The sequence below is a fragment of the Panthera onca genome, chromosome D4, assembly GCF_046562875.1.
Source record: "Panthera onca isolate mPanOnc1 chromosome D4, mPanOnc1 haplotype 2, whole genome shotgun sequence".
Classification (NCBI taxonomy): domain Eukaryota; kingdom Metazoa; phylum Chordata; class Mammalia; order Carnivora; family Felidae; genus Panthera; species Panthera onca.
Window position 1 is genome coordinate 86283659 of NC_138351.1, and position 15530 is coordinate 86299188.

The 15530-nt window shown below is 45.9% G+C and overlaps 1 protein-coding gene across 13 annotated transcripts in view; it reads left to right on the forward strand.

Moving 5' to 3' along the window:
- The window catches only part of RALGPS1 (Ral GEF with PH domain and SH3 binding motif 1), a 311034-nt gene that overhangs the window by 102940 nt on the left and 192564 nt on the right, over nt 1–15530 (forward strand). For all 13 annotated transcript variants that reach the window (XM_078436478.1, XM_081790947.1, XM_078436474.1 and 10 more), the window contains one exon: nt 1214–1264. In XM_078436478.1, coding sequence (XP_078292604.1) covers nt 1214–1264 — 51 coding nt within the window. The remainder of the gene's footprint in view (nt 1–1213; nt 1265–15530) is intronic.

Genomic DNA, 15530 nt, shown 5'->3' on the forward strand with positions numbered 1-15530 from the left:
TGACCTGTGTGCCAGGGGCAGGGTATCTTCTTGCATTAGGAGGCAGCCAAATGCCCTTGGCTCTCCTTCCCTGGCCTGTCACAGAGGTGTCTGTTAACTGACATCTGGCATCCCAGGTGACATGTGGAGATGGGCAGGTCATGTGAAGTCAGCTCAGTCTCTGCCTTGGCCTGGAAAGATCAGCAAGGATGCTTTCTCTTATTGCTGCCCGATGAGCAGCTAACGATGGGACCAGCCTTTTATTATTTTATATTATTTTATTTTATTTTTAATTTAATTTAATTTTATTTTATTTTATTTTTAAGTTTATTTATCTATTTTGAGAGAGAGAGAGAGACAGAGAGAGAAAATCCCAAGCAGGCTCCACACTATCAGCATAGAGCCTGACGTGGGGCTCTAACCCCTGAACCAAGAGATCATGACCAGACCTGAAATCCAGAGTCAGACGCTCTACTCACTGAACCACCCATGCGCCCCCTAGAACAGCCTTTTAATTATATGTGTTTTCTGTATCTACAGCATTAATGCTTCTCAAGCTAGCTGTGGTAAAGGGCCATTTTTTTTCATTGCCTATCTGTTGAGGACTGATACTTTAAAAAAATACAATAAAAATGTGGCAATTTGCTATAAAAGTTCCCAAATGCTTGCTCTCAAATTCTGAAGTTCTCTCATTGTGGGCTGGTGGAATGAATAGTTTGCGGTCCAGCATGGTCCTCGCGTCTTGAGTAGCACTCTACTGTATAATTTAGAGGAGGCTGAGACTTCAGAAGAAATGTACAATTTCTATAAGCCACAGTTTTTTTAAAAAAATTTAAATTTAGAGTAATAGATAGTGTCTCTTTAGCATTCTAATTTTTAATATTGTGTCTACAACTTTTTTAAATGCCAAAAGTAATTCATGCTTGAAGCAACAACTCACAAAGTACAAAAATATCCAAACTGAAAATGTTCCCCTTCATCTCAGTTCCATCCTCCAAATGACTATTATCAATTCTTAAATTGGGAGTTTGTCTCACATTAAAGAAAGAAGGATGTGGGGACAAGATTTACGAAAGGGGAAGGATAGGAGAGGCATTTTAGAAATTTTTTATTCTGTTCTTTCTTAATTTGTGTCTCATGGGAGAATGTGTTCTTACCCTGTATAGATTTAAAGTAACATGACAGCTGTCTTTGGTTTACGGTTTATTCTAATACTGATTCTCTTTTGTTACAGAGCCAGATCACGTTAATGGACATACCTGTGTTTAAAGCCATCCAGCCGGAGGTCTGTACTCTGTCCTTTAAATTGCTCTAAACACTGTAGCTGGGAAGAGGGGAGTTAGTCAGGTTTCTTTCTTGAAGTCTCTATAAATGCATTACTGACTTAAGCCCCTGTTAGAGAGAGCATCCAGGAGCTTCTCATTCTTGATGGTGCTCGTTCTGTGAGCCAGCTGTTTGAATTCTGTGGAGAATTTCACTGAGTTGGGCCCACTCGGGTGAGGCTGGGGGCACTCGGTGCCCACGGCCTCCATGACCGAGCCAGGCCTTCCCACACTGATTCCTTTTCCCCTCCCTCCTCCTGTGAGGGAACGTTTTTTCTAGAGAGCTTTCTTTTTGTTGATCCCAAATTCTGGTGGTTGCCTTGTTTCTGATTTCAAAACCAGTTGCCACAGCAAAACACGTACATATGTACATTAAAAGCATATGTACATTTTTAGAAACAGCGTATCCAATAAAGAGAAAAAAGTTGGTCTTGGTCTTTAAAAATATCCTGGAAGTGTTTAGTAGTTGATAACAAGGCTTTATAGTTGTTTTAGTCAGCGATCTTTTTTTGTTGGCAAGTGATAGGCATCCATTTCAAAGTAGCTGAATAGGCAGAAGAGGAGTTTAATACGAGGACAAAAGGGCACTTGGTGGAATCCACAGGCATGGAGTTCAGGCAGCTAGAGTGCCAACCAAGACTCAAGCCATCTCTGCCTCTTGCCTCTGCTGTTTCCTCTTTTTTGCTCTCCTGCCTTCTTTCCTGTCTGCTCACGTGGTCCAAGCTGGCCTCCCCGAAGGGCTCACATTTATGTGATCCTCCTTTAATCCACCTTCCAGACTGAAATGAGTAGCTCTCAACCCAGCCCGGCTGAGCCACATATCTAGTGCTGGTTCATAATCTACGCCAGGGGTATGTGACCGAACAGGCAGGCACAGCTGAGGGGACCCAGCCTGGTGAATGGGGTGCACATTTTAGAGAAGAGGGGTGTAGATGGGGAGATAGGTCAGAAAGTGTCTGCTGCAACCATGGTGTGAATTCCAGAACTATCTTGACATACAACCCTTCTTCTTATAGTATGGTAGCTGTTAAGTCTTCGAGAAAAGCAGCATATTTTAATATGAAGCCAGACAAAGGATTTAGGCCTTCTGAGAGCTGGCATCTGACCTACTGCAAATTAGGAGGAAACTAGTGCCACTAGCTGCTCTCATTATCTATGTGAGGGCGTGGCAATGATTTGAATTAGTGTGTGTGTGTGTGTGTGTGCGTGCACGCATGCACGTGCACCTGTGTGTGTGCGTGTGCACTATGTTTATCAGGTTTGGGGAGCAGAACTATGTTTGCTTGTTTGAATTGGCTGACTTCCAATCTTTTACTGTTTTCTTCTAACATGGAATTATCCCCATTCTTTTTAAATAAAAAAAAAAAAAAAAAAACAAAAAACGAGTCTACCTTTTGGAGACTTCTGGAGGAGTATTTGTATGATGGTTGCCTTAGTTCTCAGCTTGAAGCTGTTTGTGATCATGTTGTCTGCTTGGCTTTGATCTGGAGCAGTTTAAACATTACAGTCTTTATTCTTTGTCCTGAGCATCTGGGAGAGGAGCCCAGCTTGCCATGAGCCCTGAATCCTGAACCTACCTGTGCCCAGGGCTGGGGCGGCTGCTCAGGCTTGATTGTTGGAGGGAAAATGGTGGGAAGTTCTTTAGAGGCACAATTAGGGGCAGACCAAGACTTTCCCCCGGGGCACTGAGGTTTGGAAGGTGCCTCGTCCAAGACCTATCTTGATTCACATTGTGATAAGACATAAAGGTGGTGATGTTTAGCTTTCAAGATTTTAGCTTGGAGCGGTGGTTGTCTACCATGGCTGCACGTCAGAATCACGTGGGCAGCCTCTGAAACATGGGGTGCCCAGATTCCACTCTCGGCCATTGGATCTGGATCTCTGGGTCAGAGCCTGGAGCCCAGTCAGCCCTGTTTTGTGGAGGTTACCAGGTGCTTCTGATAAAGAGCGAGGATTAAGAACTAATTACTTTGAGATATATGGAGAAACCCCAAACTTGAATGTCTTTGATCTATGTTAGCTAAAAATGGGAGAGTTTGTTGCTCATACTCATTGTCAAAACTGTGGTTAAAAGGAGGACCCTGGGAGCCGTCCCAGCTGTTTTGCTGTTGTTATTGTTGTTAGTAGACTGAAAACTGGGATTTTTCTTCTTGATGATGTCTGCCACATTGTGGCTGGACCACCCCAGAGCTGGAAGGACAAGAATGAAGGACAGTTAGCAGTTTGACAAGGCTCCGAGGAAGCAGAGGCCAGCATCTGAGAGCAAGATGGGCACTCTGAGTGATCTGCCCTCCCAGAAGATGAGGAAGCCTTTGGCCTGGTGCCTCTCAGACCTGCTTATGCCTCAGAATCAGTTGGGGAGCTCTGTTAAAAAAAAAATACAGATACCTAAGTCCATCCTTAGAGATTCTGATTCCATAGGGTTAGAGTGGGGTTGAGGATCTGTGTTTCAGTGAATTGTAGTCACTATTCTATTTGATAGGTGAATTGTCCTTTCTTTAACCAATGGGAGCCCTTGGTGCAGCTCCTGTATCCTTTTAACATGATCCTCTTGGTTTTGATAGCTTCCTTGCACTTTGGTGCAATGAGCTATGTCAGTGTTATGTTGTACATTTCCTGCTGAAGACCTGGAATCAGATGTCCCTCAGGGTGCTGGTTTCTTTTACTGGTGAATAATATTCAGAAACCACAGTCTGGGTGAAAGGATGCTTATGAGAGGAGGTTGCAGTTGCTTTTAGGCCCTTTTGGTGGACAGGGTTAGGAAATATTTATTTTTGAAAGGAAAAGTCACGAGTTCATAATTAGGGTAGGTGGTGTTCTTTCTCCATAGCTCTTCCTTCCCTCCTAACCCTTGGCATGACTTCCCTGTGGGTGGTGTGTGTTTCTCATCCCATTGACTTTGGGCTTGGCCCTGTGCCTTGGGCACAAGTGACAGCATGCACGTGGCGAGTGAGAGGCATGGCCAGCCCTCTTGGAACTTCCACTCTCCGTGATGTACGGGTAGCTGTTGCTCGTTCAGCCCGAGTCCAAAAATGAGGATGTCATGGATGACCCGACCTAACCCAAAGCCTGCACTCCAGCCTAACCTGGCCCCGCCCCAGTGAGCCCAGGGGAGGTTGGCTGACCCGCAGCCATTCTGCCGACCTCGGAGTGTGAAATTAATATTGCTGGTGTAAGCCTCTGAGATTTGAGGGTCATTTGTAGGCATGTGACCAATATAATGTTGGTCTTTCCAGTTCACATCTAACATTACAGTGTTTCGAGCTTAATTCCCTTGATTTTCATGGGATTTTTTTTAAATATAATTTATTGTCAGTTGGCTAACATACAGTGTATACAGTGGGCTCTTGGTTTTGGGGGTAGATTCCCGTGATTCATCGCTTATATATAACACCCAGTGCTCATCCCAACAAGTGCCCTCCTCAGTGCCCATTACCCATCTCCCCCCTCCCCCTGTCAACCCTCAGTTTGTTCTCTGTATTTAAGAGTCTCTTATGGATTGCCTCCCTCCCTCCCTGTTTGTAACTATTTTTTTTCCCTTTCCCTTCCCCCATGATTTCTTTTACACTGACAGTTTGGGTTCCTAACAACATTAAATGATTACATTTTTGTATTATCCCATCATATATATACACACAATAATTTTAAAAGGATAATATTGGTGTTACTATTACCCAGCAGACTCCTGATTGCAGTTTAACATTTCTTTGCAGTTCTCTTTGTCTTTGGTACCTTTTCTTCTTGTCTTCCCTTCCTTGTACCACTTCTACACCCAAGTGGGGCCCGTTCCTTGATTCCTCCAAAAGGCTTTGGGAAGCACCAGGGCAGAAGGAGGAGGGTTATGCTCCTGGAGTCTGCCTCCAGGTTCTGGAGTCTGCCTCCTGAGAGACCCTGTTGGATCCCAGTGCCTGGAACACAGTAGATACTCAATAACTGTTTGCTGAATGAGTGGAGAATGAATGAATGAGAAAAGTAGGGAGCAGAATGTTATCTGGCTGTGTCTGGCACATTGCCAAGGCGGGCACGTACCAATTAAGGGAACATTATGACCAGGGTGCCTGTTTTGTGGTGGAACCACTTCCCCCAAAACAAGGGTTTTGCCTGGTGAGCTCAGCCTTTGAAGATTCAAATTTCCAAATGCTGTTGATAACTGAGGGTAGAACTGTGGCTTCTGCCTGTTTCTGCAAAGGAGACCGCAAGAGCATCGGCCCAGGGCTTGGAGGAAGCTTGGCAGACAGTGAGTTAAGGATTGGCAGAGAGCAAGGAAAATGGAAGTTAGCGAGTATGGAGCCATAACTGCCCTGTTCCCTGGTGACTCTATCAAGTGACCAATTTTATCAAACACTGGTGAGTGAATGCAGATAGAACTTTGCAGCATAATGGCTCACAGCTGGGTTTAACCTCTATGCTGTGGCCCAGAGCCCCATCACCCCCGTGGTGGATTGGGTCGCAGGGGATAGGTGGATTCCCAGCTGGCGGGGCTCAGACTGAAGGCTGCATTGTGAAGAAGATCTTTCTGAAGCGTCCTGGTGGCGGTAGTCTCGTGTGGTACATTTTCGGGGTGGCATTTTGTCCCCACCAGTATTCCCTCCAAATATCGCGGTCATTGTGCCCAACTCCCAGCCTAGGAAAGTGAAGGCCCAGCAGTTTCTCAGAGGCCAGTGGAGCTGTCAGAACTGGTTTTGTCATTGGTTCCGATGTGAAGCGCATCAAGGGGAAGCGACTGTTCTTAGAATGTGCTGGAAATGGGCACGACCTGTGCGTCACTCAGCCTAGGGGTCTTTCCACACTGGGCCACTGGGTCCACTCACCTGCACGGTGCTTGAGAGCAGGGACTCATCCGACAAAGCCGGGCTTGAGTCCCGGCTTCACCCTGAGGAGCTCAGACTTTGGACAAGTTACTCATTCTCTTTATGCTTGTTTTCTCACATGTAAAATGGGGGAAATCACACTTTTTACCTTACAGTGGGTGAGTAAGAACTTAGTACAGTGCCCGCACGCAATAAGTTCCCAATGACTTGTGGCCGTTTCCTGTCACTGGTGAGCAGTTGGAACAGGCTGCGTGTGTCACCGATGCGAGGTTGTGCCAGCAGAACATTCGGCGACGCCCGTGTGGGAGCGACTGGCTCCAAGGAGGTGATGCTTTGAATAGTGGAGTGGGTCAAAACACTGTTCTGGAGTCCTTGAGGTCTGCGTTCACATCCTGGTCCCCAGATGGCAGGGAGGCTGAGGTCTAGATGACTTACACCCTGGTGCCTGAAGGCCCTGGAGACATCAGTGGGGAGAGTCACTCTGCCTTGGAGTTGGCACATTGGCCCTGAGCCTTGACGGCTGAAGGGGTGGTTTGGGCAATGGGATGGGAGTTGGGAAGGGCATTTCAGGCAGAGTGGATAACGCATTGAAAAGGCAAATCATATATTTAGTGAAATTTAACACTACATTTGGTGCCGGATGGCTGGGGAGGAGAAAAGGCAGGCCTGCTATTCTCTCGGTTCTGTGCTCCTCAAGGGCACCATTGCCAGGGATGTCGGCACGACAGGCGCTTACCAGAAGGCAGCGTGTCATTCTCTTGCAGCTGGGGGCATGCAGGGTCATGGGTGTCCGGCAGGCCTGAGTATGAAGGAAACGAGCCTTAGTGGGTGCCTGAGTTTTTCCCAGTCTTTTTGCTGCCCCTGTGGACATTGCTCTGTCCCCGCTGTCAGAGTCCCCAGTAGTCTGACTGACCTTCGCCCATTTACTGACTTTCATTCATTCATTCATTTATCGGTGTGCTGTGCTGCATGCTGGAGAGACAAAGATGGAGGGGACGCGGGCATAATCCAGTGAGAAGGAGGGACAGATACTTGAGCATACAAGAGACAAGTATTGTCAGGATGTAGAGGCATCGAGAAGAATGTGGGGTAGGGATGGGCGGGAGGCAGAGCTCTATGTTGTTAGGCTTGGGGATTCATGGAGGGATTTCACAAAGGGAGTAACATGGACTGGTGTGTATTTTAGGAAGTTCATTCTCACTGCCTGAGACAGAACCGACTGGAGTCAGGAGACTGGTCAGGAGCTTTGCCAGAGTGTGTCTGAGGCCGGGGTGGTAGCACCAGAGAGGAGAGGGCCTGGTATTAGGCCAGTTATGAAGCTACTGTGAGGCCAAAGACGAGAAGAAACAGGCAAGAGAGGAGTGGACTGTGCGTTCGGGGAGTGGAAGGAAGAGCAGAGGGCAGAGGGGGAGGAAGAGAGCCTGGAAGCCAAGTGTTTAGCCTGGGAGAGGGAGGCTGGAAGGGCTGGAGAGGGATGTGCCTGGAAGACTCAAGGAGGGCTGGGGAACCAGAGGTCAGGCAGGGGGCAAAGCACAGATTTGGTTTGGAGTTGGGGAATGAGCTGGAGGCCAGGAGGTCACAGAGGGAGAGTGATGGCAGAGTGCGGGGTCTGCGAGGTGGGGTCGCTCTGGAGACTGCTTGATGGGATGTGGCTGTGCCTTCGGGGGGCTGCCGTGGGGGGGGCGGTGAAGGTCTCTCCCGGAGAAGGGGGGTATGGTATGACCCGGGGGTGAGAAGGTACACCACCCAGTGTAGTGACGTCTCTGGAGATGAAGGCAGGAGAGGGTAGGAGGAGACTGTGGGCCAGAGCCAAAGGCCAGGGCACTGACAGCAATGTGGAAGGGAGTTGGAGGTGCCGGGGGTAGCCTGGACTTCCCCCAGAGGACGGCTGTGGGCCTAGAGTGGGAGCCGCATGAGGTAAGGGACCAGTGTGTCACCAGCACCTGCCACTAGGCTTCAGGGCACAGGCCAGGAGCTCAGGGGTAGCGGAAGGCAAGCAAGGGCTGGTCTGGATGGGCTTGGGATCCTGGCTGTGCTCACTGGGGCCCTGGGGGGAAGCTGGGGCTTAGAGAGAAAGGCAAATGGGTTAGAATGAGGAAGAGAGCAACATTAATGGATATTCGGGGACAAGAGGCTTTATCCAGAGAGAGCTTGCATCCCTGTGGGGCACTTACTCTAGAGAAGTTTGGCTTCACCCTTCCTGCCTCAGGGCTCGTGGCGTCTGAGCGCCTTGACCTGCATCTGCTGGTCTGTGGAAGGGCTGGTCAGCAGGAATGGGAGACTCCCTGCTGAAGTACACCATTTCCTCTGGGCCACATGACACGTTGCAGTGCAGGAAAACACTGCCTGTGGGTTCAGGAACCTGACCCTCTGGCCTTTTGTCTGGATGCCGGGTTGCCTGCTCTGAAGAAGCGGGCATTCCAGAAAGCCGAGGTCAGTGTTGGATGTCAGACAAACCCTGTGTGTCTTTGCTGCTCCTTGGAGTCACAGCGTTTGGCCCTAGGAGAAGGGAAGCACGTCGCCAGCAGGCAGTTATTTGTAAAGAGGAGATCAGTTTCGATGACATCATTAAAACCCCTCTCTCAGGTCACATGCTGGGCAGTTTTCTCAGACCATTTATTTCCCTCCACTGTCCCAGCCTAGCCTGATCTCTGCCACCTTTCCTTCGGTCACATCTCTCCATATTTAATCCTGCCTCCCAACCTCCTTTCTGTATCCAGAGACGTCTTTCTAAAGCCACAGTCTGACCCTTTCATGCCTAGAACCCTCTGAGAGGCTCCCCACTGCTCCTTGGATGCACACCTCCTTCACCCTTGCTGGTCAGGCCTCGTGAGGGGCCAGTAGCAGACCTCTCGGCCTCAGCAAGCCCGAGCCCGCTGCGCTGTGCTGCCCACAGCCTCCCTGGTCCCTCCCCGCCCCCACCCCCGCCACTCCCGGTCCCAGAGATGGAATGAGCAGGTGGGAGCCCCAGACTGGGAATCATGCAGGTTCCCCTCATGCTCCCTTTCGACACACCGTCTCCTGCTTCCCGTGCATAGCACTTTTCAGCATGCCAATACTATTCCCCCCATATCCTGTGACCCAGCCCAGTGCCCGATCCTGATGTCACTTGTTGAATGCATTGAGGGTGCGGTAGTGATAATGATGGTATATCTCATTGCATCCTCTTCTGTGCTGTAGTGCCTCCCTTGGTTCAAAAAACTGAATTCGGTAGTAGGGGGGTGGTCCAGGGGCCCTCCACTTGGGGCCAAGACACGGGGTGGATGGCTCCAGCGCGAGGCCCGTCAGCGCTGATGTCGGCACCGGAAGTCTGAGCCACAGCCTCTCATCTGTTAATTGCTCTGAGTTTGCATTTGTTATTTGCTTCTCATTTCTTGGTAGTTGCTCTACCCACCGTAACGACTTCTTGTCACAACAGAAGCAAAGTGGAAAAGGCTTCCCCCAAACTCCATTCAAGATGTGGGCAGAGGTTGGAGTCCCTCCCTGGGCGCCAGAGAAACACTTGGCCTCGTGGGAAGGGAGAGCCGCGGGGGCAGGAATCAGGTCTGCCTGCAGACATGGGCCAGCAGCGCATTTGATCCAATGAAGCCACCACTTTGCACCTTCCAGACTCATTTTTTTCCCTCTTCTTGGGTGTGGATATGACAATAGTGCTGGTTAGAGACCAGATTTCCTTTTAAATGAATTAATAACATAAAACAGAACCTTTGGTGAACAGCTGTTTTTATCCATGGGGACTTGGCTCCTGGTTGTGATTTTGTCTGCAAGGAAAACAAGGTTTGTGAGGACTCTGTGTTAAGAGCAGCTGCATGATTCCAGTTTGATGTGATGGGAGGACCCTAAGCTTCAGAGGCAGGAAGGTCTGCATTTGCAACCCAGCTCTGCTACTCTCTAGCTGTGTGATTGTGGCAGGCCCCTGCACCTCCCTGTGTCTCCATTTCCTTATCCTTAAGTAGAAATGATGTCTGTCCCAGGCAGATGGCCTGGCACATGGCAGAAACTCACAAGGTATTTCTTCTCTTTTGAGAGAAGTCAGGGATGTGACAAAGAGAAAACGAACAACAGTGCTATTACGTCAAGCTTAGAGGGACCCTGGGCCAGCAATGTGTCAAGCTGTCCGAGGAAAGGACTTTCTCTGTCACCGCTGGGGTCCCTTACTCCAGCCATGGTGGCACATTACAGGATCAGTACTTGTCAATACTTGTTGAATGAATGAGAGGCAGGTAGAAAAGCATTTGTTTCTGTATTCCCCAAAGCTTAATTAAGAGCTTGGGCTTTGGAGTGAGAGGATTCGGTATGTATCTGTGTGGCCGTGCTCAAGTCGCTTACTGTCTCTGAGTCTCAGTTTCCATTTCTGTAAAATGGAGTTGATAATAGTACTACTTCAAAAAATTGGACATGAGAACTGAATGAGATTTTTTTCGGCTTGAGGTGTGATAGGTATGTAGCAAACCATGCGTAAATAAAGCCAACAATTTGATGAAGGCTTCACAGCATTTGTGAAGCCATCATCGAATCAAAACAATAAACATACCCATCACCCAAAAAGTTTCCTCTCACTCCTTGAAATCCCTCCCTCCTTTCCTACTCCCGCTATGGTCTTCTTGAAATTTAGGGAGAATCAGTTCTTAAAATGTGTTTTTGTATTTCAAATTGTCTTGGCTATTCTAGTCCTTTGCATTTCCATATGAATTTCAAAATCAGCTTGTTAGTTTTACAAAAATGCCTGCTAGGATGTTGATTATGATCACACAGAATCTGTAGATCAATCTGGGGGCAGTTAACGTCTTAACAATACGGGGTCACCCGAACTATGAACACACTATGTGTATCCACATATTTAGGTCTTCTTTAATTAAAAAAATTTTTTTTAATGTCTATTTATTTTTGAGACTGAGAGAGATAGAGCATGAGCAGGGGAGGGGCAGAGAGAGAGGGAGACACAGAGTCCGAAGCAGGCTCCAGGCTCCGAGCTGTCAGCACAGAGCCCGACGTGGGGCTGGAACTCACAAACTGCAAGATCATGACCTGAGCCAAAGTCAGATGCTTAACCGACTGAGCTATCCAGGCACCCCAGGTCTTCTTTAATTTAAATATTTAAGTAATGTTATAGTTTTCAGTGTGCAGATCCTACATGTTTTTTGTCAGATTTGTTCCTAAATGTTGTATTTTCTGTGCTGCTATAAGTGGTATTTTATTTAAATTAAATTCCAATTGCACGTTACTAGTTTATAGAAATATAGACATTTAAAAAAAGTTTTTTAAGTTTATTTATTTTGAGAGAGAGAGAGAGAGAGAGAGAGAGAGAGAAAGCACATGAGCGTGCGTGGGTGAGGAGCAGAGAGAGGGAGAGAGAGAATCCCAAGCAGGCTCTGCACTGTTAGCACAGAGCCCGATGTGGGGCTTGGTCCCATGAACTATGAGATCATGACCTGAACTGTGAGATCATGACCTGAGCCAAAATCAAGAGTTGGACGCTCAACTGACTGAGCCACCCAGGCACCCCTACAGACATTTTAAAAACTGACCTTATGTCTTACAACTTTGCTAAACTCACTTATTTTACTAGCTCTTTTGTAGGTTCTCAGGAGCTTTCTATACAGATGATGAATTCTGTGAATAACAACAGTCTTCTTTGTTTCTAAACTGGATGCTTTTATTTCTTTGACTTGCTTTATTCACTGGCCATAACCTCTACTACTGTGTTGAGTAGAAGTGGTGGGAGCAGATATCTTTGGCTTGTTTCTGGTCTGGATGGAAAAGTAGTCTTTCATGGTTAAGGATGATGTTAGATGTTGGCTGTAGGTTTTTCATTTGCCCTTTATCAGGTTGAGGCTATTCCCTTTTGATCCTCATTTGCTGAGAATTGGGAATTATCTGGAATGGATATAGATAGGGTTTTATCACATGTTTCTTCTGTATCTATTCATATAATCATATGATTTTTCTTTTTTAGTCTGTTACTGTAGAGAGTTGCATGATTGATTTTTGAATGTTAAAGCCAACCTTGCATTCCTGTGATAAACCCCACTTGGTCATGATGTAGAATCCTTTTTGTATATTGTTGGATTTGATTTGCTAAAATTCTGTTAAGAATTTTGGCATGCGTTCATGAGGAATATTGGTCTATATTTTTCTTTTCTTGTAAAATGTCTTTTTCTGGTTTTGGTATCAACGTAATGCTGACTTCAAAATAAGTTGGGAAGCATTCCTTCCTTTTCAGTTTACCAAAGGAGTTTATGTAGAATTGGTATGCTTGTTTTTCGTAAATATTTGGTAGATTTCACTAGCAGAGCCACACGGACCTGCAGTTTTCTTTTCAGAAAGGTTTTTGTTTTTTTCCTTTTAAATAGACTGTTTTATAGAGCAGTTTTAGGTTCATAGTAAGACTGGGAAGAAAATACAAAGAAAGAGTTCCCATATATTCCCTGCCCCTGCCCCTCCCCCACCACATGCACAGCCTCCCCTACTGTCAACATCCCCATCAGAGTGGTACGCTTCTTGCAAATGATGGTTGTAAAAATGTAAAAAAATGTAAAAAATGTAAAAAAGAAAAGATATATCATTTTTACCTAAAGCCCATAGTTTACATCAGGGTTCATTCTTGGAGTTGTACATTATGGGGGTTTTGACACATATGACACAATGACACATATCCACCATGATAGTATCATACACACTTGTTTCACTGCCCTGAAAATGCTCTGTGCTCTTCTTGTTCATACCTCTCTCTCCCCAGCCTCTGCAATTGCTGACTTTTTTTAAGTGTCTCTATAGCTTTGCCTTTTCCAGCATGTCGCAGAGTTGGAATCAGTGAGATAGCTTTCTTTCAGTTGGTACTATACCTGCAAGGTTCTTCCACGTCTCTTCATGTTTTGATGGCTCATTTTGTTTCATCGCTGAGTAATATTCCATTATTGGGAATTGCCACAGTTTATGCATTTACCTGTCCTAGTGAGGAATATCTCGGCTTGTGTGAATATACATTTTCAACTCCTTTGGGCAAGGAGTGCAATTGCTAGATTGTTGTGGAAAGGTTTTTTTTGGGTTTTTTTTTCAACGTTTTTTATTTATTTTTGGGACAGAGAGAGAGACAGAGCATGAACGGGGGAAGGGCAGAGAGAGAGGGAGACACAGAATTGGAAACAGGCTCCAGGCTCCGAGCCATCAGCCCAGAGCCCGACGCGGGGCTCGAACTCACGGACCGCGAGATCGTGACCTGGCTGAAGTCGGACGCTTAACCGACTGCGCCACCCAGGCGCCCCATGTTGTGGAAAGGTTTTTAACTATGAATTCAATTTCTCTCATAGATACGGAGCTATTTAGGTAATCTATTTTTTGTTTTTAGTAAGCTGTGGCTGTGTTTTTTTAAATGAGTTTGTTTTATATAAGTTGTTAAATGTTTTTCACATGAAGTTTTTCATAATATTCCTCTACCTTTTTTGTTTGTTTGTTTTTTTAGTAGGCTCCACGCCCAATGTGGGTTTTGAACTCATGACCCCTAGATCGAGTCACATGTTCTGCCAACTAAGCCAGCCAGGCAACCCTCCCTTATTCTTTTAATTATCTGTAGGATCTGTAATGATTTCCTCTTTCTCATTCCTGGTGTGGATGGTTTATGTCTACTTTCCTTTTTCCTATCAGTCTGGCTAAGTTTATTGATTTTATTGATCTCAAAAAAGAGCTTTTGGTTCCATTAATATTTTTCTCTTGCTTTTCGGTTTTCTTGTCCATTGATTTCTGTTCATATTTTTCGTTATTTACTTCTGCTTACTTTGGGTTTAATTTGCTCCTCTCGTTTTTTAAAGTGGAAGCTAGGTCAATGATTGAGACTTTTCTTCATTTCCTTTTTTTTTTTTTTTTTATAGAAGGAAGTCTATTTTTATCTTATTGATTTCATTTTTTAAAGTTTATTTATTTATTTTGAGAGAGAGAGAGAGAGAGAGAGAGCGCGCAAGCGAGCAGGGGGAGGGGCAGAGAGAGACGGAGAGAATCCCAAGCAGCCTCTGCCTGTCACCATGGAGGCTGATGTAGGACTTGAACTCACAGACCGTGAGATCATGATCTGAGGCAAAATCAAGACTCGGATGCTTAACTGCCTGAGCCACCCAGGTGCCCCTTGTTCATTTCTAGTGTAGGTGTATAGTGCCGTAAGTTTCCTTCCAAGCATTTCTTTAGCTTCATCCCACACATTTTTATTATCTTTTAAAGAGATTTTTAAAGTACATACATAAAGTACATAAATCTTAAGGTTGCAACTCAGTGCATTTTTACAAAGTAAACAAACCATATAGCTGCCACCACTGGATGAAGATATAGAATGTACCAACGCCCTGGAAGCCTGCCTCATTCCCTCCCAACTCATTAATGACCTCCAAGTATAACCTCTACCCTAACTACTGTCAGTAGTCCAGTCTGTTTTTGAACTTTATATAAACGGAATCCTGTTGCACATACTTTTTACCCATTTTTACTTAACATTACGTGCATGAGATTTGTCATGTTTTTGCGTTAGCAGGAGTTGTATCCTTTTGCATTTCTGTATAGTATTCCATTCATTATGTGAGTAGACCGTATTTTATTTACCTTTTCCAATGTTGAGGCATATCTGACTGTTTCCAGTTTGGGGCTCTTATGAGTCATATTGCTGCAAACAAATGTGAACACAGCTTGTTAAACTCTCATGAGTGTATTTCTCATGAGTGTAATATCCAGGAGTGCAACTTCTTGGTCGTAAGGAATGTGTGTGTTTGGCTTAATAGATACTGCTACACTGTTTTCAGAAGTGGTCACCCCCACTTGCATTCTCACCAGCGGGTTGTGAGGGTTTCGGTTGTTCTGTCTGCACCTTTGTCGACACAGGTCTCATCAGAGGATGGATTAAAAGTGAGTGTAGAGTTCACCTCCGTGTGTTTCCCTTCCTTCTTGGGTCTTGGGCCCTCAAATCCTGGTGGCTATGGTGGCTGTCCATCTTTAAATAGCCAGGCTTTTGTTGTTATTTCATCCTCATTTTTTAAAAAGTCTTTATTTATTTGTTTGTGAGAGACAGAGAGCGCACAAGCGGGAGAGGGACAGAGAGAGAGAGAGGAGAGAGAGAATCCCAAGCAGGCTCCACCTGTCAGCACAGAGCCCGGCCAACCCAGGGCTTGAACTCACAAACTGCAAGATCATGACCTGCGCCGAGATCAAGAGTTGGACGCTTAACTGACTGAGTCACCCAGGCACCCGGCTTTATCCAGTTGTTATAGATAATCCGATATTAGTTACTTTATCATAAACAGAAGCAAAAGCCTCCTTTATTTTGAAAACTATCTTCTGTGGGAAAATACATTATTTTTCTCAAATTATATGCAGGTATCATTCTACTCTGAAAGTGTGTAGGGTGGCATAACGTCATCTGGATGATGAGTTTTCATTG